A 26,184-nucleotide genomic window follows, 5' to 3' on the forward strand; every position below is an offset into this window, starting at 1 on the left:
CCAAATCATTCCGGGAACCAAACGCCCGGTTTCGATTACAAACATAACGGTTTATTTGAGGTTTGACCTAAAAACCCTCAAACTTCGAAAAAGTTATAAAGTTCATCACCAAAGTATGAACTAACGAACACTAAGGTACGTCGTGTAGCATACGCGCCGCCGTTCTTTGCTATTCGACCACTCTGTTCGTCGTGTACAATACGCGCCACCGCTCTCTGCTATTCGACCTATGAAGGGTCCTGAAACAGCAGCGCCTCATATCTCTCCCAACCTCACAATGCTTCAATCCACAACTCTTGGATCATACAATTTAGGTTTTCCTTCTTTCTTTCTCGCATTTTTCTTATTATGAGCCACTTTAATCATGTGATCAAATGTATGTATGCACGATGAGTTTTATTTTAGGTTAACTGTATCGTGAAACATTTCATTATTGCAAAAGTTTACAGGTTATATTGGAATGCATGTTCTAGAACAATCACTTGTAGTTTAAAAATCTTTACATTGCTAATAAACATCACAACACATACCTAATCACTCTCAACAGTGTATCAAATTAAAATCTGGTACATCTACAATCACACATCTTCCTATACTTCTGATTATTATTACCACTTTACACCTTAAAATCAATACCAAAAAATCACCATATAACTCGTATACGGTTGATTCTTTCACAACATATTATTCAGAAGAATACATCATACCAACGGTAATAAATACCTTTTAGCTTGGTTTTGAGTTTAACTGTAACCTGAAATGTATGTTAACATAGTTATATACATAAAAACAATATGAATAAAGTCGTAGTGTGGTCTATTAGTGGTGCAAGTTACTTACCCGAGTTTCATGGTTTCGGTTGGTAAGTAGGTTCTCAGTGGTTGTGGTGGGCTTAGCTGGAGGCTTATGGGTGTGTGCAGCTCGTTATCATCGTGATGCATGTGTGTGGATCCGTAAACCTGTGGGGATGATAATTTATGTTTATTGGTGATAAGAATGCGATTATTTTACTTTGAAAGATTGTTGTTGAGAAGAACCTTCTTCTGCAGATCTGCATTTTCTTGTAGCAGGAGGTTTACTTTCTTGTGCAGTTCGTTATTTTCTTCAGCGATGCGACTCCCCTGCAATAATCATAATTAGAACCTATTTCATGCATAATTTATAAGTTTTGAACAAGTTGTGTTGCTCTTGTACCTTGCGGTGTATTTCCTTTATTTCATCCGTTAAGATTTGTTCCTGCAGCATGAAATAAGTGTCCTTAGCATCATTGGTTCGCTATCCATATTAACTTACTTTTTTGAGTGATTTGAACATGTTTTGTTTCGAAATACAGATCTATACCTTCCTTTCTTCTCATAACAGTTGATTCTTTTACTTTGGATGACAATAACATGAAAAATGGGTACCTTTTTTGTTCTGACACCTTTGAGACTCATTTCCAGTTTGCTTTCCAGCTTGTGCAGATCATTGACATTCATACCAGAAAGGTCTTCTCCTAACAGCTGCCTGCAAGAATGGTGCAAGTGGGTACGAATAAATATAAGACCATATTAAGCTGATGAAGAGGTAAACTTTTAAAGTTTATTAACTCTGCTCTATAGTTTACAAATTTATAACAGTATACACTTTCTCATTCTTGACCTGTTAGACACACTACTTGATATAATCCAAATGTGCACATATAAGGTTCTTTTATGGGATCTTGAACATAATCCAAATGCTACATACACTTGTATACCAACATCAATAATAATTTGTAGTTTCCTTATTAATATTCAGTATTAATGTTTATGGTGCATTGTTATTCCTCTAGTTATATAAGGATTTAGTTTTCTCTGATATTGTGTTTAGTCCTGCATTGGCTCCAACGCTCTGGTTGACCTACACTTTCTATACGTATTTAGGCAGTTGAAACTGTGTGTACCTAATTGAATGGTCAAAATGTAATCTAAAACAAATCTAAAGATAGAAGAATTTCTGGAGGAAGAACATGGGTGAGTGGGAAATCTTTTTTGCACACAGTGGTTGGATGGTTTCTATTGGTATATGAGATACTTGGTCTTGTAGGATAAAAATTAAAAATAAGAAAAGACAATTACTTAGCATAGAGACATAATAGAGACAAACGCGCAAGATGGAGGTGGCAAAGATGAGGATGCTGAGGTGGATGTGTGGAAACACGAGGTTATACCGGATAAGAAATGAGGTTTTTAGAAATAAGCTAGGAGTGGCTAGTATATCTGATAAGATTAAGGAGGGGTGATTGAGATGGTTTGGGCATGTGAAGCGGAGGCAAATGACGGCGCCACTTAGAGCGTCAAAACCCACATTGTGGAGGGGATGAGGGGTAGAGGCAGACTCAAACTGACATGGGATGAGTGTATTAGGAATTATTTACTAGAGTTGCACCTTTCTGAGGACATGGTCCAAAATAGGTCTTCGTGGAGGCAGAAGATTATGGCTAAGGATTTATAGGGAAGAGTCCAGTAGGGTTTTAGTTGTGTCCTAGGGCTTAGTTTTGACTTTACAGGTGATTATCTTCCTGTTTTTATGTATGTATGTATGTATCTATGTATGTATGTATGTATGTATGTATGTATGTATGTATGTTGGGTGATGTTATACATGTTCTAAAATTTTACTATGTTACTCTCTCATTGCCTCCTTGGATATTGGTAACTTCCTATTTATATACTTTTTGGGTATGTGTTTTGGTCTACTATCTCTTGTTGAGCCGAGAGTCTCTCTGGAAGCAGCCTCTCTATCTCTAGAGATAGAGGTAAGGTTTGTCTACATCCCACCCTACTCATACCTTACAAGTAGCTTGCCTATTTGTGGGATTTACTGGGTATAGTTGTTGTAACTTTTCTAGGTAGTCAAAGGCGCAAAGGTCTGCTTGTCGTCTAGGTACAAGGCACAAGAAAAGTGCACGCCCAAGACAAATACTATACTAGGAAACAATCAAAACAATTTGGGATTGAGTTTAGAAATGACTTAATTGACTTAGTGAAGTTAAAAAGTGTTTTGACATTGCTAAAAGTGTTTTATATATTGGCTTTTTGAAAAGAAGTAAAAAGTTGTTTCTCAAAAGTCATTAACATCTCGTTTTTTAAATATCTTTTTAAACACAAAATTACCAATTTATCCCCACCCTTTAAAATAGCAACCAAACATGGAAACTTACCCTATCCTTCTTGGGCGTTTTACTTTTCTCACCACAAAAATTAATCCAAACACTTTTCTAAAAACTACTTTTGAAAAAGTTATAAGTCAATAAACACTTTTAACAAAAAAACACTTTTTGAGTTAAATAAGCAATTCCAAACACCCTTAGCAGGCATAGAAAATAAAAAAAAATAAAAAAATAAAGGTATTAATAATAAAAAATTAATAATCTAACAATAAACAAAATATGCTATTGATGCAGCCTTTGCATACCATACAGTTGTTGTATCAATGTACACTCTGTACTGTCTTTCCTCACAGCCTACACACACCATTAGCTTTCTACCTTAGTACTACAACAACAACCGTACCTAGTACAATCCCATCCATAGCTAAGCTATTGGTGGGGTATGAGGATGGTGGGATGTAGCGGCAAGCCTTATCTCTATCCCAATGGATAGAGTGGCTGGTTCTGGTGAGACCCCCAACTCCGAAATCATATACACGCATGGAAGTCCAATTAGAATATACATAGGTACTCAAAGAACTCGACCTAACCCAAAAACAAGAATTGCTATAAATAACCTTAGTAAGGTAACAAAAATAGGAAATTGGTGAAAATGTATAAGGGATAAATGACGCATCATATAGACACGCATGCAAATGATAACACACAAAGACCACATAATTAAACTAAAAAACTAAGCTCCTAAGGCAAGAATCAAAAACAAATCTGTATCATCATCCTAAAATTCCTTCACCTTAACCCTACGTCTCCACAAACTTCTATCCTCGACCATGTTTTCAGAGAGGTTCAAAAGTAACTAATCCTGCCTAATTCGTTGCTCCTAAGTTAGTTTTGGTCTGCCTCAACTTCTCCCCCCTCCACAGTGAGACTTTCCATCATTCTAACAGTGGCCGTCACCAGCCACCTGTCTCCCCTTGACATGTCTATACCATCTCAACTTCCCTTCTCTTATCTTATTCTATCTTATCTGCATTAGTGTATTATACTACAAAAAGTATTAACATCCCATCAATCTTTTTACACATAAATGAAAACACTTTAGCCTTTGACTTCATCTCCTTTCTACCCCATGTACTCAACTCTCCGCTTCCCTCCTCATAACTCAACTCCAAGCCTCCACCAATTTCTCAACTTTGCCTCCCTCCTAATAACTATACTCCATCTCACAACTCATCTCCTTTCTATTCCATCTGCTTAGCTTTGCAAGGTTTTTTACACTCTATCCTCCTTTTCTACCTCCTCTCTTCTCTTCCAGTGCAAAAGTGTTTATTATTGAAGGTCTAATGGCCAAAACGGAAAAAAATAACCCAACATGCCGCGCTCAATCAAAGTGTGTGCCTCAGTCGCTCTTTGATAATCAAAATACATGCGCCTAGGTGCGTGCCTTGTGCACTTTTAACTACAAAGTAATTTTTAACTCTGGATAAAAGGCAAATTAAAAAGAAAGATAGCTGAGCTAATGTCACAAACTCATTTTTCTAAGGTTTGGTCTTTGGTGCGACACTTAGTAATCCAACTAGGTCAACCTAACTTCAAACCTTGTAGGATGGCAGAAATTAAAGAACATCACAAGTTTATATAAGTAAGTACACAGGTTCTTCAAAGGTTCTTCACTGGTGTTTTATGCAAAATGTATTGCATAGCTGTACACTATGTATTGCTTGAGAAAACTCTTACAACATAGCTTTACACTTGTAATCGAGCTACTTTCAAAGGTTCTTCACTGGTGTTTTATGCAAAATGATGCACTGATTATCTGTACCACTTTACTTATAGTCTAGAAACTTCCTAGTCTAGATTTCTCTATACTAGATCCATGCCTTCCCATGAAGTTTTCATACTTTTCCATGGAAGCCTCTGTACATTTCCCATAAAGAACTTTAGATCTTTCTTCCAAGGCTCCTTTGACTTTTTTTTAATAAGATGTCTTTGTTGAGCCTTCTTCGCAGTACTATTATATCTCACCCACGATCTATCCCTATTGATGTGCTTGATTCTCCTTTGGCATCCTCCTATGATACTTAATGTACGCCTCCTCTTTACAAAACTTCTATCCTGTTCTTGACACGATTGCTCACAAGCCAGCTTCACTCAGACAATTGAGCGCTCGATGTGGACCGTTATGTTGATAAGGCACTCTACTTATTGACATTCCTTAGCGGATTTCAAGCTCCTTTATTTCGGATTTCACCCCTGCTTCTCTTTCAACCTTTCACATCGCCACCCATATCACCATGGCAAGGTTCTACCCTTTTGATCCTTGGCGTTGCCCGTGGTTATAGTCTATCAAGAAAGTGGAGAAGGGAATCTTTGTTTGGAAGATCTCAAGAGCTAGGGCTGTGAAGTCTTTCACATGCTCTTGGATGATCCCATAATGAGTTTGAACAATAGACTTTTTGCTTCATCAGTAGTATTCACAAGATATCATTTTCCTATTCAGCTCTTGCACAAACTTAAACCAAGTATTCATGATGCACGTACCTCGTATAATGTCCACATGCTGGGCAATATTATTCAAATACATCGTGACTATCTAAACTGACCGTGTCGTAAATGATTTGCACCACCTTTAGGTATTAATGCAGATGCTTCATCCTCCATATAAAGTCATCAATCGCCTTGCTTCTCTCTTGCCAAAGAGCAATGAAGGTTTTGGATCTCAAGCTTTGTAATGGTAGGTGTAAGACTGGCTCCACTTATTAATGCCTTCTTGCACATGCTCACATCAACTTCTAGTTCCTTGGAGCTTTTATGACAAACGGATATCTCCTACTCCACTTCCTTGCTTAACTTCAGAATCTCGCTCATGACCATAATACATATCTATGAAGTCACGGATCTCAGGTTTGAAGTTGTCACATAACACGTTACGAGCCCTCGTGAAGTCATCCCTTAGATCCACAAAAGTCTGATCCCAACCCTTCCGATTATTGGCGTGAATCATCAACTCCAACACGGATGACTTCACATCCAAAATCTATTGTCCATGTTGTTTGCCTTATTCTTTGACAGGCCTTGATTCCTCTTGATTATTGTCGAAACTCTTTTCAACGCCGATTTTCATAACCCCCCACAAATTCAATAAATATTCCCATGCCGGTCTTGGTTGTCATTCCCTTGAAACTACTTGCTTGATACCCTTTATCACGAACTCATCTTTCAAAGCTTCCATGTAACACTAAGTAATCTAACCAATTCAGCATAACTCCAAAGCAGTTTGCTTCTCATACAAATGTTTCACATGTGGCTAATGATATTATTTGTTTGTCTATCTCAGTATCATCATGGACTATCAACTAGGTGCATCATGTCATGTGATGTGATGTGGAATGGACTTACTCCATCCAAACATCCCCATCTGAATGACACCCATTTAAATTTGTTAATGGTTCTAGTATTCATATTAATTTGTGTCTCTACTTCATAACCACATGGAAACAATTATTCCATGATCTTGGCTGGGACCTTAGTCTTCACTCTTCATGTGCTCACAACAACAAAAAGATACATTGTTAGGGTTAATCTGTAGCATGTTGCTTTATTGCATGATCTCTATTAGTTTGCAGGACATCAATTTGATAGATAGCTATATTATTAATTATATGCTCTATACTGTTTTTAGTTACAAATATCTTACCATCCCTGAATTCCTAACTCTTTTCCTTATACATGGGCGAAGCTTTTAAGGGGCGGGAGGGGGCGGCCGACCCCCCGAACTTTTCGCTCAGTAGTGGAGAGTATGTAGTTTTCGTATAGAAAATTTTGGGTATATACGTTTTCGACCCTCCGTTTTATAGAATTTTTTAGGTCCGGTGACTTCCGCCCCCTCGGTCGGAAATCTCAAGCTTCGCCACTGTCCTTATAGATCTTATATTTTTCATTTGCATTTGCTATGTACATGTTTCTTTGTTCTCATTTTACGAAAAAAGGGTTACAATCCTACCATTAAGAAACTGATGTCTATGTTGATGAAACCATAGGAAGAAAAACCACACTTATACAATCCATAAAGCTACCATACCTGTTCCTGATTACGGGGGATCAAACTCCTTCATAAATTAGTGTCAAATGGATGTTATTAGTTTCAAAAGGTTAGCGATTTTCTATCACTTCATGTAATGTAAGGTTGGTGACATATTGGTGAGTTTCATCACTAAATGCTATTAAGGTTCAAATTCTTATCATCTGAGACTATGTTTGAGGAAATCTTTTAACATAAGTCTTTTATTTTGGTTTTTTCCCATCACATATGCTATAAGAAGATGATCCTTCTATGCTAAACTAGCAGGGTATACAAAAAAATTTAAACCAGAAAGAAAACAAAAAAGGGGGATGAACCTATATATGTATACATGTTATATATCCAAATTAGTACTTCCATTTTGGAAAGCCAAAGAAAGAGTAGGCAGTCTTACCTGTGGCTTTGTTGCAAATACTGAAGTTGTTGCCTCAACTGAACTGCTTCTCCTTGCCAAAACTAGTAAGTGAAAAAAAAAATCAAACCTTTAAATACGAGTTTTATGTAGTGTGTTTTTGTAAATGAATGTGATATACAGACTCTTTATATCCTTTGTCCTGAAATTAGCTACAAGTAAAAGAGGCTTGTGGATATGAGTTTTCACTTGTAACTTAGAAATCTGCTAATGTTGATGGTTATGTGCAGATGATGCCATACCATTAATCAATGGTAAAAATCTTTATTGCTTGTATGTTATCCAACTCGGCTAATTAACATAGTAACATATCATGTATCCTTTTTTTTCACGGGGTTGAGTAATGAGCAGTTTTCATCTCACTGTGGTTGGACGAAAGATATTTTTTTTTCTGTACCCTTGATCTATAGTGGGTACATGAAAGATTCTTATTCATGCATATTGTGTACATTTGTATGTTTGTTTGAATGTAAATTTGATCTCCTTGTAACTTGGTACCATATTTTTTGCTGCTTTGATTCATTAGATAAATGAATATGTGCAAATATTTTACATTATGTGGATGAGAGGAGATAATGAGGGTTTTTAACTGAGGTGGGATCAGTGGCGGACCCAGAAATTATTTGCTGGGGGTGCGGATGAGGTGTTCAACCATATATTCAAGGGGTGCGGTCGGCTTTTTTGCCTAAAATATACACTATTTTTTTTTTCAAGGGGTGCGGTCGCCCACCTTGGCCAAAGGGTAGGTCCTCCCCTGGGTGGGATTTCGAATACAACATCCATAAGATCAATCCTTACGGTTTGGTTTTCTCATGCTGGTGGATGAATCTCTGATAACACAATATGCTTATGCTACTTGATCATTTTTTTAGGTGTAGGTGAGCTGTAATGGAATTCTATGTTGATGGATATTGTAAACCTGGAAATGATACATATTGGGGATGATACCCTGAAGTTCTTCGCTTCGAGTGAAATTTAGACAAATGAGGGTTTGTAACTGAGGCGGGATTTCGATTTTTACATCCATAAGATCAATCCTTACGGTTTGGTTTTCTCATGCTGTGGATGAATTTGTGATAACACAATATGTTTATGCTACTTGTTCGTTGTTTTTAGGCGTAGGTGAGTTGTAATGGCCTTTTATGTTGATGTATATTGTGGAGATGGAGACGATACATCGGGGATGGTACCCTGAAGTTCTTCCTTTGGAGTGAAATTTAGACAAATGAAGGATTGTAACTGAGGGGGGGGGGGGGGATTTCGAATACTACATCCAGAAGATCAATCCTTACGGTTTGGTTTTCTATGCTGTGGATGAATTTCTGATAACACAATATGTTTATGCTACTTGATCATTGTTTTTAGGCGTCTGTGAGCTGTAATGGTCTTCTATGTTGATGGATATTGTGGAGATGGAGATGATACATCGGGGATGGTACCCTGACGTTCTTCGCTTGGAGTGGAATTTCGACAAATGACTTGTCATGGTAATTATGTTTTAAAAGTTTGTGTCTCGTCGTGCATATAAGCTCATGCTCACCATTTATACTCCCTTCACCAAAATCTTCCTAAGCAAACCCTGTTTTATTATTGCAGTTCAATCTTACATTCTTACCATGAATTCACCTTGGTGTAGGCTCCACCCTGTAAGTAAACTGGTACCAAACTTCCTCCATCTCTTTGCTCTCCTGAATCCTATAAGGTCAACAAAAACGAACTATCTTTCAATGGGATTGTTATGAGCCTTCAGACTTACATCTGGTGTTCACCATCTGTTCCTGTTCAATTTCTGCAAATGGAAACATAGAGGTATTAGCTGAGCCTTAACTGTTGCAAACTGAAACTATATTCAACAAAATAATGTTTCAGATTCTATTCTTTTGCTTTTCACAAGCCATATACCTCCATGAATTTACCAAAGCAATCTTAGTGAAAAGTCTGCCAGCCAATGCAAGGATATTAGCATTATTACTCTGCTTCTTTTTTTGCCAAAGAACTTGGTGAAAGTTATATTCTGGTAGAAATGACTCTGTGATCAACTTCAGTGGGACCACAGGCCATAATAACTGATAAATAGCACTGAGGAAGTTGAGTTCTAAGACCCAAACTAGATGGACCTTGGATATAATGGCAACTGCTTTATTTGGCTTACTTACATCCCTAAGTATTGATTCAAGTCATCAATTCAGTCCTTACTGATGCATATCCAATCTATATATTCTTTAGTTGTTTTCTCCCTAACAACATACACCGTCTTTCAGCCAGTATTCCAGCTCTTAAACTGGTCTTCCTTATAAGATCTTACCATTACAATGATGTATATTTCCTCTTTATCCACCTTGTTGTCTGCTTCACTTAGGGGTGTGCAAAAATCGGTCCAGACTGGCCAAACTGATTGCCCAGTATGGAACTTGTCTGAAACCATCCAAAACTGACATGTTACAGTCCAGTAGTCGGTCTTATTTTCATTAAAAACCATTTACCAGTCCAAAACCGGTATAACCCAACATGAAACTCGAACTGTCCGCCTGCAATTTTTTACCATATGTTGTCTAAAACATTGATGTATATTCAAGCTTATCCATGCACATATATCCTGATATCCTTACCCTTAAAAGCTCTAATCCGTTAAATCATCCTCTATAATTAAGTTGTAAATGAACTCAACTATGTGATGCGATTATCTCATGAAGGTTATAGTATTTTAAACATTAGTATAAAATCCTATTACGAATTTGGTATTTAAGAAGTTTTAAGTAATAGATTTTGAATCGCGTCATGTCTAACTATGTTACTCTTCTGGATCATACTATAGGTATGTGCATAGACAGTCGTACGCTGTCTTTGTTTATTTGTTCATAGGAGCATTATGCATGCACCATGTTTCTCTTCATTCACACATTGTTCTCCTTGCTGTCTCCGTGTTGCAGCAGAAACCAAGCGAGGGTGTATACCCCTCCTCAAATCTTAATTATTTTATTTGATTTTTATTTCGAGAAGAGAAAGTGATAGAGATCGGTTATGAAATAATTGTGATAAATTGAATATAGAGAAGATAATAGAAACAAAGGACAGAACCGATTGTATTGCTGAATACGTAAAGGAACAATTACAAAGATAATCCAGGGCTACGCCCTCTCTCCACGCACAAATGCAGGAGCCCTAACGAACTAACAGACTCAATCCCTATCCTAACACGCCTTATTCCCTATTACTTATAATACCCCCTATATTACACTTTAGCCCCTTAAGAATACCTACAAGTCACTTCCCTCTCATAGTTGATTCCCATCAGAAAGCAACTAAACATTGAGTAGATCAGCCCTGGACGGCTGAAATCGAAGATTCAAATAACAGAAGCTGGAGTGATGTATTCGTATACCGAACTCGAACTCAAACGACTGAATTGGTTGGACTGGTCAAAACCGACCCTTTTAGTGAACAGACTGACCATAACTGGCTCAAACTGAAACAGACCCACTCCTTAGCGGATACCAGCGGCGTACCCAAGTTATGGGTTGGGTGGGCAGGCACCAGGGGCGGACCTACCCTTTGGCCAGGGTGGGCGGCCGCACCCCTTGGAAAAAAAAATTAGTGTATATTTTAGGCAAAAAATCTGACCGCACCCCTTGAAAATATGGTTGAACACCTTATCCGCACCCCCAGCAAATAATTTCTGGGATCCGTCACTGGCAGGCACCCCCCTTAAAAGAAATTTTTTACAGTATTTTATAGGCTAAAATCCCGATTGCACCACTTGAAAATTCGGTTCGCACACCCATAAAATAACTTTTGGGTCCACCACTGGCGAAGACAGCCTAATTTGTTATCGCAACTAGATTCTCTGTGCCCTAAAGATGAAATTCAATCCAAGTCTATTTTGGGAAAGCTAAACAGCCATCTTACAACTCCAGATAAATTGTTTGATTAGAGGATTTGCAGTCACAATCTGTTGTTTTTATGTAGAATCATGCATGATGATAATAATAGTTTATATATGAAGTTGATGCATGCAGATGATCCATAAAGTAAACTATAACTATACTTCCTATACTGATCAGATAATTAATATGAAAACAAAGAGTTACCTTGGCTTCTGAAGCAGGATTCAGAAGTTGATGATTCTCCTCCTTCACTTTGTTGTATCTCTCAATCACCTTTTTCATGCTGCAAGATTAAAAGGAGCAGTTCAGAACATAACTGTGGTTAAGGATTACCAAACTGCATGTGGTCAAAGATAACCAAGGTAAAAATGGTTGCTATCTATCTAAAAAGGGCAAACTACATGAAAATCTATTTAACTATCTGTCACTTCGAGCTGTTGGAGTTCGTGTGCACATCTGGTAATGATGGGAAAGCATTGCCCGGTTGCTTTCTAAGATGCCAGCGTCTAGCCATCGGAGTTCCACATGTGCGCACATGTAGAAATTAGGGAATATATCGATGTATGCTATGTGTATCTTTATGTGTATGTGTTTGTATCTTTGTATCTTATGGCAAGAAAACATTGTTGAAAATATCTGCTTCTAGCAATAGGAGTTCGTATATGTAACTCTATGTATTTGTATGTTTGTATATTTGTATGCATCTTTACCTCTTATGACATATTTTTTGGCTTATAGTTTATTTACATATATACCTATGTGTGCGTGCGTGTATTTGTGTGGGGGTGTGGGTGAATGGGTGGGTGTGTGTGTGTTTGTGTTTGTGTATGTGTGTATGTATGTATGTGTATGTGTATTTGTCTGTCTGTGTATGTGTATATGTACACGTGTGTAAGTATCTATGTGTGTGTCTCTAATGAATGTATGTATATGCGTATGTAGGAGTATGCGGGTGTATATGTATCTATGTATCTGTGTGTATGTATATGTATATGTATCTATGTATCTGTGTGTATGTATATGTATATGTATGCGTGTGTATGTGTGTGTATGTATAATAATAATCTATAGGAGTATCGGATTTTAATAATCCCAACTATTCGCCGTTAGACGCCAACAGTCCGAACTTTAAAAATAACCACTGGCAGTCCCAACTATTAACATATTGGCTTTCAATGGACCTTAACTAACAGAACCCTAACGCTGTTAGTCTCCAACCACCGGAAAAACGTTTTTGGCCGGAAAACTTCTTTTTGGCCGGAAAACTCAATCTTTTCGTCCCAAACCTCCTTGTAACCTTTTACGTACCTTTAGGAACCTTTTTCTAGTAAAATCTCCAATTATTGAGGTAGCCGGAAAACTTAATTTTGCCGGAAAACTTCTTTTTAGCCGAAAAACTCAACTTTTTGGCCGGAAAACTCAACAGTTTTGTCCCAAACCTCTTTGTAACCTTAGATCATACCTTTTTGTTGGTGCACTTGTGTCTGTACTTTGTCTGTATTCGGTCTGATATAAACGATGTCCTGATTTGTGTTGTAAGTTGACCAAGTCAACCATCCTCCGGTTTGACTTGGACAACAGTTGAAAGATGTTCTGATCGAAGGATAGCCTCGAAGGATACACCTGATCCTTCGAGGTGATCGAAAGATATGGTTCGACCATGGTTCGACCATTAGACCTCGAAGGATGATCCTTCGAGGTCCACGCTGATCTTTCGTGTAACATGTGGTCGACAGATGATCCTTCGGACCATCTGTCGAATCCTTCGAGCAGACCTGCTGAGCTGGGTATATATACCCATGCATGTGTTGAGTTCTGCAGTTCTGCCATTTTACACACCCGAGAGATAGAAAGCTTAGAGAGCATTCTGCCCAGAACTCACACACACACTTAGAGAGTTTATAGAACACTTCTGTAAACATTGAGCTTGTAACCGAACCCTCATTGCATTAATACAAGTTGTGTTAATCGGTGAACTTGTGTGTTTGTTTCTCTACTTGCTACTAACTCGTTTTGCTTGCTAGCTTGGATTCCGCACTCGCTAGTAGGTTTGTATAACAAGGTTTAGGTTCGAAATCCTCCGCGAAAAGGGACCTACAAGTGGTATCAGAGCTAAGGCTCTTAACCTTGTTTAAAACCGGGTTTTTACAAGTTTTGGTGTGTTGAAACACTTGGTTTTGCACCTGTTTTTACTAAGTTTCTTGCATTTTCTTTGAGTAAAAACGTGTCTAAACTAACCGGGAGTGTTCAAGTTTGGGTTGGGTAACATAAAAATTGGTTTTTAGAAAACTTTGTGTTTTCCGGTGGTATTCCGGTGTGTTTCCGGTGACTGAACTTGAGGATAAGGTTTTGCCTTTTTGGGTATAATTTTTGAAAGTCAAAAAGTTTGGTGGAAAGTTGTGCAGAAACATCCTTTCTGCCGAAAGCAACTTCACCAACCCCTGTCACCTTTTCACCAACCTTTCACATCAGATCAGATTGTGTCAGAGCTCTCGAAAGATATCTTTCGACATCGAAAGATCATCCTTCGATATCTTTCGATCAAGGAGGGCTCGAAAGATTTATATCCTTCGACCCATCCTTCGAAGTCTGAAACATATCCTTCGACAGAGGAATCTTTTCGAAAGATTAGTGTCCTTCGAGATCTGTTATTCGAAAGATAAAGAGTTAACTCGAAAGATAAGGATCCTTCAAAAGGGAATCCTTCGAGCTCTTGAATCCTTCGAAGTCATTGTTCGAGAGTCAACAGTAATCTTTCGAATACTGTTGATCCTTCGAACAATAAATCGATCTTTCGACTGTGATCAGTTTACTGCTAACAAGTTTCTGTGATTTCAGATCTTTCGACCAGGATCTTTCGGTTGTGTTATCTTTCGGATCATTCTTACTTAGCATTTATTTTGCTTACCTATCATGAATCCGAGTTGGTGGGGAAGTCCGGCTCCAGACAGTGGAAAATACATGAATACCAGTCAATCTCCATCATGGGCCGAATCTCCAGTTTCTACATCCTCACAAGCAAATGCCACTCCAGCTGGTCAATGGGCGTTTGTTTCAAATCAAACTCCGAGTATTCAAAGTCTTCTTCTAAGCGAAAGTGAAACCGGAAGTTTGAACAGGCCTCCAAAGTTGATGCATCTTCATGAATATCCGGGATGGGTTGATCGTTTCCATACATATATTCTTGGTCAAAATACAGAGTTGTGGTTGCGGTTCACTACGGAATTCGATCAAACTATCGAGGTTGCTGCTTCTTCGACAGCTACATTTGCCGATCTTCCTGAGGATCAAAAGAAGACGTATGACTTAGAAAAGAAAGCATACGCTATTCTCACTCAAGCACTGAGCAAGGATATTTATCATCAGTTCGTCAGTTTCAAGACTACGAAGAAGCTGTGGGATGCATTGAAGACAAGAGGAGTAGGTAATGAAGCCACACGTCAACTACGACGAGATCTACTGAAGAAAGAATTCGATGGCTTCACATGTATGGATAAGGAGTCCTTGGGAGATATGACAAGCCGTTTCTATCACCTGCTTACTGAGCTGACCAACTTTGAAGTCACAACGACTCCAACAGAGGTGGTAAAGAAGTTTGCCGATGCATTGCCTCCTCAATGGAATAACTTCCTGGAAATCTTGAAGTACAACGGAACGTTGAGAACTACAAATATCAACGATTTCGTGCAGCTTCTGGAGAACAAGGATCAGGAAGAAACGTTGAAGGCAAAGAGAGTTGCAGTGCCACAGAATCCAGAGATGTATTATGGCACCTCCACTACGTCATCTGCAAAAGCCGGTTCACATGCTCCACTTCAAACGGCATTTGTCACAAGCACGGATATGTATGGCAATCCAGTGCAAGTTTCTGTAAAGCCGCCTCCAACCACAGATCTGTATGGAAATCCAATACAACCACCTCCTCCTCCTCCTGCTCAACAACCACAATATGCATGTTATGGAGGAACATCATCTGCTGCAGGTCAACAGTCAAAGCCAAATACAGTACAGCTTGACACTTCAAGTTTTTCTAAAATCAGTGTAGAAGTAGCTAAGGAACACATGGAGCTGCTTAACACTGTAGTGAGCGCGTACTGTGGGTTGATAGAAGGTCAGATTGGAAACATTAATCTGACACAAGAAGATTACAGGCAGATTGATAAGGAAGAGATGGACTTGATGGACATCAAGTGGGCCTTTGCGAGTGCAGTGAGAAGAGCAAAGGATTGGATGGAAAGTACTGGCAGAACCAGCTTGGAAAGTAAGCGAGACACCAAGTATGGGTTCGATAAGCAAGCTGTTAAGTGCTTCAACTGTGGTGAACGGGGCCACTTCAAAAGGGAATGTACAAAGCCAGCCCAGCACGGGAATCAAAACCCCTTCAGGAACCAAGGCAACCAGCAGAACAGAAACAATGATCGTACATTGGTGCCTGTCAACAACCAAACCAACCGAGCACTTGCAGTTCAGGTGGATGAAGGTTGTGACTGGTCAATCCAGTTGGGTGGTGATGCTCCTGATGGAACAGCATGTTTTGCTCAGATAGTGAAGGAGCTAGTTCACACCAGTGGTGGAGAATCTTCTGCCAGTGGTGATGAATCGTCTGAAGATGAAGACTCCTCTGGATACAATAGGAGCGTTGATGAAGAATCATCCAATTCTGGTGATGATTATGTGGGTGAGACATCGAATGCAGCAATCGATGCAGATATTGATGAACTTTTGGAGGAAGCTGCAGCAGAAACTCAAAGAAGATCTATTCTGGTGGATCAAGCTGCTTATACTTCGTCTTCTCTCCATTCAGCCTTTATGGCTAATGTCGACGGTTCATCAAGTCAGGTATGTGTCGATGAACCCACTGCTGTTGATTATGATGAATGTGCTAGGTTGCATGCTAGATGTGCTGATCTTGAGAAAAGTATGTCTGAGTTGCAAGGCAAACATGATGCTTTACAAGCTAGTTTGTTTGACTTGCAAGACAAACATACTACTGTGAATGAGAATTTGAGTGACTTGCAAAGTGAGCATGACGCTTTGCAAGAGAAATATGATGTGACCTTTCTCCACAATCAGAAATTGACTGTGGATCTCTCAAAATGCACAGAAGCCAACATGTTTTATGAAAACCATGAAAAGGAATTTAAGTCAGTAATTGAAACATTAAAGAAAGATAAAACTGAACTGACTAAAATGGTTTCAAGAAAACAAACTGATATTAATTTGTATATATCTCGCCTTGAGAGTATGCAAAAAGAGATGGCTTGTGTGAAAACCGAAAGTGATGCGATCAAACTCAAGCTAGACAGTTATTTGAGTTCTAGCTATGTGTTAGATCACATCATTGACGTTCAGAAGGAAAAGAGAGATGTCACATGCATAGGCTACAAGAAGTGTCCACCACCAGTGAGACATAATTATGACGCCATGCCTGATGAAGAGGACAGGGTTTTCTTTGAACCTTCTGTGCCTCTGGATGTTAAGGAGTTTGCTGCAGGACTCGGATACCAAAAGGAAGTATCCTCAGATTCAGATGTATCAGCAGATACATTTGTGAGTGCTGAACAGAATCAAGATCCTCCAGTTGTGATTGAGGATGCTGATTCGTCTGATGTATCAGCAGATACATTTATTTACTGCTTAACTTTTATTGTTTTCTTTTAAACAGTTTCGTCGTTTGGTGCATATCAGCACGACATTAGCGGTGATGTCGTTTGATAACACTCAAAGGATTTTAAATTGTTGTCTTTTACTTTCAAAAATACCAAAAAGATTTTAGGTGTGTTTTAATATAAACTTTATAAAAGCCAAAAAGATTTTATTTCTGCTTTATTTTCGATCGTACGATGTTGGAACTCAAGTCTTCGTTACCTGAAACCTGACTGAAAACCGAACTGACTAAATCTTCATAAACGGTCGAAATTTGCATGTTTTGAAAGTTAAAGACTAAAATTGACAAATTTTATTAAACTTTCAAACTGTCGGACGGTGTTTGATTATAACATGGTCATTCGTGTGTCATTGGTTTATACTATATTCCAAGCAATTGTTCTCATTACGCGTTTAGATTTCTTGCATGTGCAGATTCTAAAGGCTAGGAGAACATGGTCGATGACAAGCCTTGGAATGAAGACACGACGAGAAGGCGCTCAACTGATGAAGATGATCGAGTTGCCGCTGGCCATCATCAACACCACAAGGATCTCACTTCATAAAGATAAAGTCTTTTCACGAGCATAACTCAAGGGGGAGCTTATGTTAAGGGGGAGTTTGTCAACACACTTCCTACATGATACGGGTAGTTTGTTGATACACTCTCTACTTTCAAGACGTGAAGACTTTGAAGATCCTCCGGTATTGAAGACATGATAGGACATCAGAGTCTTGAAGACCTGAAGACCAAAGACTGTCGAAGTTCCAGACAAGTCTACACTTTTAGAAGAACAAGACAAAGCTTAGAGATCAAAGACAAAGCTACAGCCAAGGGGGAGTTTGTTGGTGCACTTGTGTCTGTACTTTGTCTGTATTCGGTCTGATATAAACGATGTCCTGATTTGTGTTGTAAGTTGACCAAGTCAACCATCCTCCGGTTTGACTTGGACAACAGTTGAAAGATGTTCTGATCGAAGGATAGCCTCGAAGGATACACCTGATCCTTCGAGGTGATCGAAAGATATGGTTCGACCATGGTTCGACCATTAGACCTCGAAGGATGATCCTTCGAGGTCCACGCTGATCTTTCGTGTAACATGTGGTCGACAGATGATCCTTCGGACCATCTGTCGAATCCTTCGAGCAGACCTGCTGAGCTGGGTATATATACCCATGCATGTGTTGAGTTCTGCAGTTCTGCCATTTTACACACCCGAGAGATAGAAAGCTTAGAGAGCATTCTGCCCAGAACTCACACACACACTTAGAGAGTTTATAGAACACTTCTGTAAACATTGAGCTTGTAACCGAACCCTCATTGCATTAATACAAGTTGTGTTAATCGGTGAACTTGTGTGTTTGTTTCTCTACTTGCTACTAACTCGTTTTGCTTGCTAGCTTGGATTCCGCACTCGCTAGTAGGTTTGTATAACAAGGTTTAGGTTCGAAATCCTCCGCGAAAAGGGACCTACACTTTTTTCTTTCCAAAAAACGTTTTTCCGGTGACCGGAGACTAACGGTGTTAGGGTTCTGTTAGTTAAGGTCCATTGGAGGCCAATATGTTAATAGTTGGGACTGACAGTGGTTATTTTTAAAGTTGGGATTGTTGGCGGCAAACAACGAATAGTTGAGATTATTAAAATCCAATATTCCTAATCTATATTACCGTGGGATTTCCGACGAGTTTCTTGTTGGAAATTTGAAATCAAAATCGAATTAATTTTCATCCCCATCTTACTCCCTCTCTCTCTCTCGTGCACATCGCACATCCTTTTGATTTGGCACTATTGAACGATCTCTCTCTCGCAGGCTCGCACATCCAATTTCATCAGCCACATTTTTAATGTAGCCTAGCTTTCTAACACAATGGGTTTGAACCCTAATTTTATCCGCCTCCAACTTTCTAAATAAAATATGTATGTGTCTGTATGTGAATTGCAAACTGATACTGATGTCATTGTACTGAAAACATTGAATTGTTAAATGATACTAGTGTAGAAGGTAGAACTGTTAATGAATAATTTTTGATAAATGGGCATTGCAAACCAATGTATGTGTTATCAGATCCAACTCGATGATGATCTATTCGTCAATAAAGAGTTCGTTGTTGGATTATCCCTCGAGCATTATGAGGATCATCGCCATTGAAAAACCTAAGTCTCCCTATCACTAGGCCACAAGTTGTGGATATCTCTACTAGGGTAAAGTTCTTGTACAAATAATCTTAACATACTAAACATACAAATTGAAGGAAAACTCAAAAAGACAAGGTGACATTTTTGTAATTATCAATAACTATCAAAGTTACTCTAGAAATATACCTAAAAAAAACCTAACCCCTCCTCCCCCCCCCCCACCTCTACACGAAATCATATATCCCACCTCCCTACTCACTCTTTCCAAATTCCAGATAATGGAGAGAGAACAGTCTGCTGGAGAAGGAGAATAGGCGTCCTTCCGCGGTCAAGCGATGCTCCATGGGCTATGTAAGGTGGTGTTCCTCTTTTTCGCCTCATCTCATTCCATTCGTAGACGAACCAAACTTTAACCCTAAATTATGGTCTTCCTTCAAAGATTGCCGCTTTATGACATTGATGACATCCCCGATGGTCCTCCTTTGTCAATTGCCGCCTTGCGAGAGGTAATTTTATTTATATTTAGGGGCTTAGAACCCAAAATTAGTTTCGAATGTGGGATTCACCAGTTGGTATTAGTCGCACAAGACATGAATTGTCCCACATAGCAGTTTACCTTCAAAACATGAATTGTCGCACAAGACATGAATTGTTCCACTCATGTTAATTTAATATATTTTTAAATAAAACAAATTATTTATCACGAAAACCAAACTTTATATTAATATATGCAATATTTTTATTTTCATTACTAAAAAAGTTATTATATCAATTTTATTACATAATTTATAAATCAATTTGTTGAAATTGGTACCAACATTTTATCACTCAAATAGATGTTGATTTGCTTCTTGAATAACATATCTTCTTTTCAAGAACCCTCTTTACAATCACCATATCCATCGCGTATGGAGTATTATCCATTAGTATATTGAAAGATATGACTTTTTTATTATTGGTATATAAAAATAGATTTATTAAACCCGTGTATACACGTGGTTTTTCATAGATATACCTTTTTTATTATTTACTATACAAAATTACATGTATTCGACATGTGTAATAGAGGAGGTTTTTTAAGATATAACTTTTTATCATTTGATATATAAAATTAGATTTATTCAATTCGTACAATACACGAGGTTTTTTAAGGATATATATTTTTTTTATTATTTAGTAACGGAAATTACATTTATTCAACCCGTGTAATACACATATTATTAAAGATGTAACTTTTTTATTATTTGGTATATAAAATTACATTTATTCAACCCATCTAATAAATGAGATTTCTTAAAGATGTATTATTTTATTATTTGGTAAACAATATTACATTTATTCAACTCGTGTAAAACAAACGGTTTTAAAGATATAACTTTTTTATTTGGTATATAAAATTATATTTATTCAACCCGTATAATATGGTTCTTATAGATATTACTTTTTATTATTTAATATATAAAATTATATTTGTTCAACTCGTGTAATAAAAGAGGTTGTTAAAGATATATTATTTTATTATTTAGTATATAAAATTCATTTATTCGACCCGTGTAATTCACGGGGTTATAACCTAGTGTAATATATATTTAACAATCTTCATCCTAATTAAAAGATTTCAATTAAGTACATATGATATTCTCTCCATTAATTTAGTAATAATGTTGTTAATATTATTAATTAGGATGTTAATTTAATAGCAGTACCGAATTTCCCAAACTAAAAGGCATTTCAATATTAATTCATGTACCGATACCGAATAGGACCGCATCGAAAAAAAAAAAGGAAAAAAAGAAGTTGCCACGTGTCAGCCAATGAATAGACGAAACACTATTCATTGGCTTGGTTTATTAATATATAGATAATATCTATTATTTTTATTAATATGTAATAACATATAAATGCTTAGAAATCATATCATATATTTATCGTTGTGTGATAATCATAAAAAAACTTGCGGATTAAACTTTGTTTATCAATTTTAGAACTTTCGTCTTTTTTCTTTCTAGATAATTAATTCTATTTTCTATCCATTGATATATTTAATATTTCATATATATTCTATATAAGCATTATCTGATAAAACCACCTTCAATATCAATGGCATTAATCTCATTTGAAAATACTATTGAAGTATAAGTATTATGTATTTTTTTTCTTAGTAAAACTATATCGCTATAAAAGAAAATTTCATTATCGAAATTACTAAATAAATAGAAATATTTGCAGAGTATTGAATAAGGGAGACACAAAACCTAAGTCAATAGAAACCGATAAATAATATGAAAATGAGCACTATTTACAGTGATAACCTAATTTATACACATGTCCTAGCCCGACATCTGCTCGTTAACTCACATGTTTAATATTAGGAAAAAAATCAGTAATAAAGAGTATGAGCTCTGATACCATAATTGTAACACTCATATTCAACAAGGACTCATATTTATTTGTTGGCATATGTCACCTCACAAAATTTATCCCGTCCAAATTTAATCATGACCCCCTAAATAAAGAAATATTTGATAAAATAACTTAATCAACCCTAAATAAAGAAATGTTTTATATAATAGAAAAGGGTGACTTAATCATATTTTAATATTATTAACTTCTTTTTTTCTACCAATTTTTGACATAGTAAATTAACCATCAATTATGAAAATATTTTATTTGACATATATAAACGACTAATTGAAATCTTAATTTTATAATAACTAATTATTAATTAAATCAACATAACAATTATTAATTAGAGTAACAAAGCTAATTTATAAAATACCAATAAATTTATTTTCATTTAGTTTAAATAAAAGTTATATTTAAAAGATACACAATAATAAAAAATAATATTATTTATATACAATATTATATGTAATTTCAATCATATGAAGAATATATACATTAGTGTTACATATTTGTAGTATTCGACCCGTGTAATACACAGGCTATTATGGTAATGCTATTTCAGTGTTACTAATTAACATATACCGGTTTTTATGATAGATTCAAATTAGTTGTATGCATTGTCATATGGGTAATAAAAACGTCAATTATATAAAGTTTACAGATTATATAATTATATCGTTTTTATCGTACAACACCGTGTAATATACGGAAATCTAGTTTGGAATATAAATACCAACATCAACTATTAATCCAAAAAAGTCCAAACAAAATCTGAAAACTTCAAAGTAGATCGGAAAGCCTATGCAAAGATACAAAGGAAAACAAGCTATACCGACATCTAAATAAACCTGGCTTCGATGATATAATATGATTTAGTTTTGTTATTATTATCTTTTAGTGATTCATTGTAAGTGTTTCATGGGGTTTTTTATACAATTAACAAACACTTAATCCTATTTCATTTAACATCAAGACTCAACTTCACCGTGGTTAAAACTTAGTTCCACATGTGTAATCCAATATCAATGAATGTGACTGCGCATAAGTCTAGTTGCATCGCCAATTTGAGTAGTTGAGTCAAAATGTCAAAATAATGAAATGTGAAGCTTCAATCGATACTCAAGTGTCAACCTGCCATTCAATCCAGAAGTGCATAATCCTAATTAAAACCTCACATCGACCATCATTATTCGAATTCTCCATCGTCATACGCCAAAATTCCCAAAGATTTTGCTTCAGTAGGTTAATTCGACTTCGAACTTCCAATAGAACAAGGGCTTTCTTCAATAGATCGACGGTTCATCTATCCGCTCCGATGATCTCGGTAGAACCAATTGAGAGTTTTTTCTATTCCTTGTTATTTGTTTAATTTATACTTGTGTTCTAATTTGACGAAAGCTTAGGGGACAGAAACTGCACTTTACTCTAAAAATTAACACCACCGTCGTCACTTTCCTATTTGTTCTATGACGCTCGATACTCACTCGACGTTCGCTCGAAAAATACCCATATCGAAAGGTGCTCATTCGACTTTGGCTCGGTTGAAAAACGATCGGGTCAGTTCGGTTTGGTTTATAAACGAACTAAGCACGACCAAATGTCCGATCCGTTCGGTTCAATTCATGAATAGACCTAGAATAAACACAATATATGGATAATACTATTCCCACCAGTGATCTAGTTACAAGCTAATCAGATAACTATATAAACAACATAACCATAGTGGGTTTAGAGTTTAACTTTGATGTGATCACTGGATTATCTTTTCCCTCCAGTTCTTGCAACAAGCAAGATCTTTTAGGGTTTGTACTGGTTTTATCATCTGAGATGAGGAAAAAACACATCCTTCAACGCGGTATCCATGAAGCAAAGTTGATTATATGATCCTAGCTATATAGGTTGAATATTATTACTAGAAAGCCACAGTAATCGCTTACAGTTATAAATTACCAAAAAGTATGTTAAGAGAATGTAAGCCACACAAGAAAATGATAAAGAACACAGGAGTTACATGGCTCAGTTGAGAGGTTATGTCAACGACAGTACTAGCGAGGCAATCTCAACATTCGCGTACCATTTATTGCCATATAAACTAGGAAGAGTATTATATATTGAGTTTGTGTCTAATAGAGATATGAGAGATAAATAGAAAGAATAATATTACAGCTGAATATTGTAGGAATAACTTCCAGTATGATATGTATACTAATTAATGTTGTTATCTACTGAGACTCCACCAGACTTAGTTTCTTAGGGTGAGAGGGGTGCTCCCCTCGACTCCCTTCACTGGAGCCAATCAAATCCATCCATGTCAACTTCCCTCTTCAACTCCCCTCAAGCACTTAATCACAAGAGGTGGTTTTACCCAAACCATTTTTTTTTTAAAAAAAAGGAAAAATGTATGATTGGTTGAAAGAGAGTACGTGGGGCTCACCATTACCCCCTCTCCCTCCTCTTCCCGCATGCGGTGGGTAGTCACCGCTCACCTCCCCCCGCGCGTGCGGCACTTGAAGTGTTGGCGGCACATTCCCCGTGCAGCAATTCCTTTCCCCGCCCATCTCCTCGCAACCGCCCGGATATCCTTAAGACCTAGAATCCCTCAAATGGTGACATCATATAAGAGTAGCTCTCCAATAGAAACTTTATTAAAGATATGGTAGGGTGATAATCTTGGAGCACTTCCACCCTAAGACAACTCTTGATCATGTGTATTAATATACAGATACTCATGTAACCGCAACATGAAGGTTAAATATTATTGTAACAAGCTAGAGATAGGAGTATTAAAGTTGTAGGATATTGGTTCAATTAAGCTAGAGATAGGAGTATTAAAGTTGTAGGATATTGGTTCAATTGGGTGATAACCCTCGAAATAAGAAGATATGCTTGTATTGATACCTTGTAACCATGCCCATTTTTGCATCTAGCATCTTCCTAGATGGTCATCATATAGGAAGTTCTTCCAAAAGGTACTTGAACCCTATGGAGTTGAGGATTTTATCGTCTTAATTAAAGGCTCTAATCGATAAAAAAATAAATACAACCATCCAATAACTAGGAAGGCATGGAACATGCGTTCTTTGTTGTTCAACACACTTTGATGTACTAAAGCTCATCAAGGGTACAGCAAGCTCTTTCGGCCTAAAATCAAACTTAACTAAAGTTTCCCAACTGTCTCACTAAAATCACTCAAACTTGAATTTATGATATACTTTTTTAGCTAACATAATCAAGTTAAGCTGAAAACCATTTTCTGTATATATACCGGTAGCAGCGATAGCGCGCTGTTATATCAACCACATAACAAAGCTAGGTTAGATATAAAGCAGAATCTTATACTGATAATTAAGTTAGCTAACAGCAGTTGTCAGTAACTCATGTGGCCTATTGGCCCAATTAAGAAATCTTCATCATTTTTTGTGTGTCCTATAATTTATGTTCATATATTCTTATTTTTAAAGTTTAGTGTCTTCACAAAACAGATCGAAAGTATAACTTTCTATAATCATCATCATTTTTTGTGTGTCCTATATTCATAATTTTAAAGTTTAGTGTCTTCACAAAACAGATCGAAAGTATAACTTTCTATGAATAATCATTAGTTTTAAATAGAAGATCTAGCAACGAAGCAGCAAACTGCAACCATTAACCCTCTTTTTTTTTGTTAGTAACATGTATTGACAATCATTCCAATACATACACCCAAATAATAACATATATTAAAATGGATTGAATAGATTGGTCATTGACTGACTTTCGAACATCTAGAGATCGAGAGAGGGAGGGAGAGAGAGAGAGAGGGGGGGAGAGGGAGATCTAGAGAGGGATATAGTTATATGTACCCTAATATTATCATTTTTAGCATGAAGACCTAAACATTTGGGCTTGTATGAACAAGGTCAACCAACAAGTATACATAACAAATTAAGAGATCAATATATATATGAGAGTTGACCTAACCTTGAGCTAGCAAATTCATGGAGTTTCCCGGTGCTAGAGAAGATCACAAGTCCGACTTCGGCATCGCATAGAATAGCCAATTCCTTAGCCTTCTTCAACAACCCATTCCTTCTTTTGGAGAAGGTAACTTGCCTGTTAGTCGCGTTATCGATCCTTCGGATTACAATCTTCCCTCTCCCCATAGTTTATGTTTCAGCAATCTGCTACCGATCTCAATATCAAATCAAATGAAATCAGCATATCAAGAAGAAATAGATTCAGGAAAATAAAGATAGTACATAGCAGTGGAGAATCCAAGTATTTTATTGATGAAGTTATACCAGGAACAAAAGAGAAAGGACTAAACATTAGAATACTAAAATTAGAAAGTGTATCCTAGGCAAGATATAATTTCTTTAAGATCATTATAGCAAAGGAGACAAAGAAATATTGATGATAATAATTAAGGGTGTGGATCACAGATGGAAAAAGCTTACCGATTTGAGCTTAATGACTGATGAAGATTCTTAAGGGAGAGAGAGTTC

General features: G+C 37.0%; 1 protein-coding gene across 1 annotated transcript; it reads right to left on the minus strand.

The window, feature by feature from the left end:
• Nucleotides 1–493: 493 nt before the first annotated feature.
• LOC110884793 (MADS-box transcription factor 23) lies at nt 494–26,184 on the minus strand. The gene is made up of 9 exons (XM_022132511.2): nt 26,137–26,184; nt 25,661–25,871; nt 11,715–11,793; nt 7,609–7,670; nt 1,407–1,506; nt 1,195–1,236; nt 1,038–1,121; nt 841–959; nt 494–754 (listed from the first exon to the last, which is right to left on the minus strand). The coding sequence occupies exons 2-9, from the start codon at nt 25,840–25,842 to the stop codon at nt 727–729; spliced, it is 696 nt and encodes a 231-aa protein (XP_021988203.1). The 5' UTR covers nt 25,843–25,871; nt 26,137–26,184; the 3' UTR covers nt 494–726.

Source organism: Helianthus annuus, chromosome 10, assembly GCF_002127325.2.
Source record: "Helianthus annuus cultivar XRQ/B chromosome 10, HanXRQr2.0-SUNRISE, whole genome shotgun sequence".
Lineage (NCBI taxonomy): Eukaryota > Viridiplantae > Streptophyta > Magnoliopsida > Asterales > Asteraceae > Helianthus > Helianthus annuus.

Coding starts and splice junctions, on each gene's coding strand:
- LOC110884793 (XM_022132511.2), bottom strand. CDS start 25,842: ATGGGGAGAGGGAAGATTGTAATCCGAAGGATCGATAACGCGACTAAC. Junction 7,671..11,714: donor ATCCTGCTTCAGAAGCCAAG/GTAACTCTTTGT, acceptor TTCACTTACTAG/TTTTGGCAAGGAGAAGCAGT. Junction 755..840: donor ACCGAAACCATGAAACTCGG/GTAAGTAACTTG, acceptor CATACATTTCAG/GTTACAGTTAAACTCAAAAC.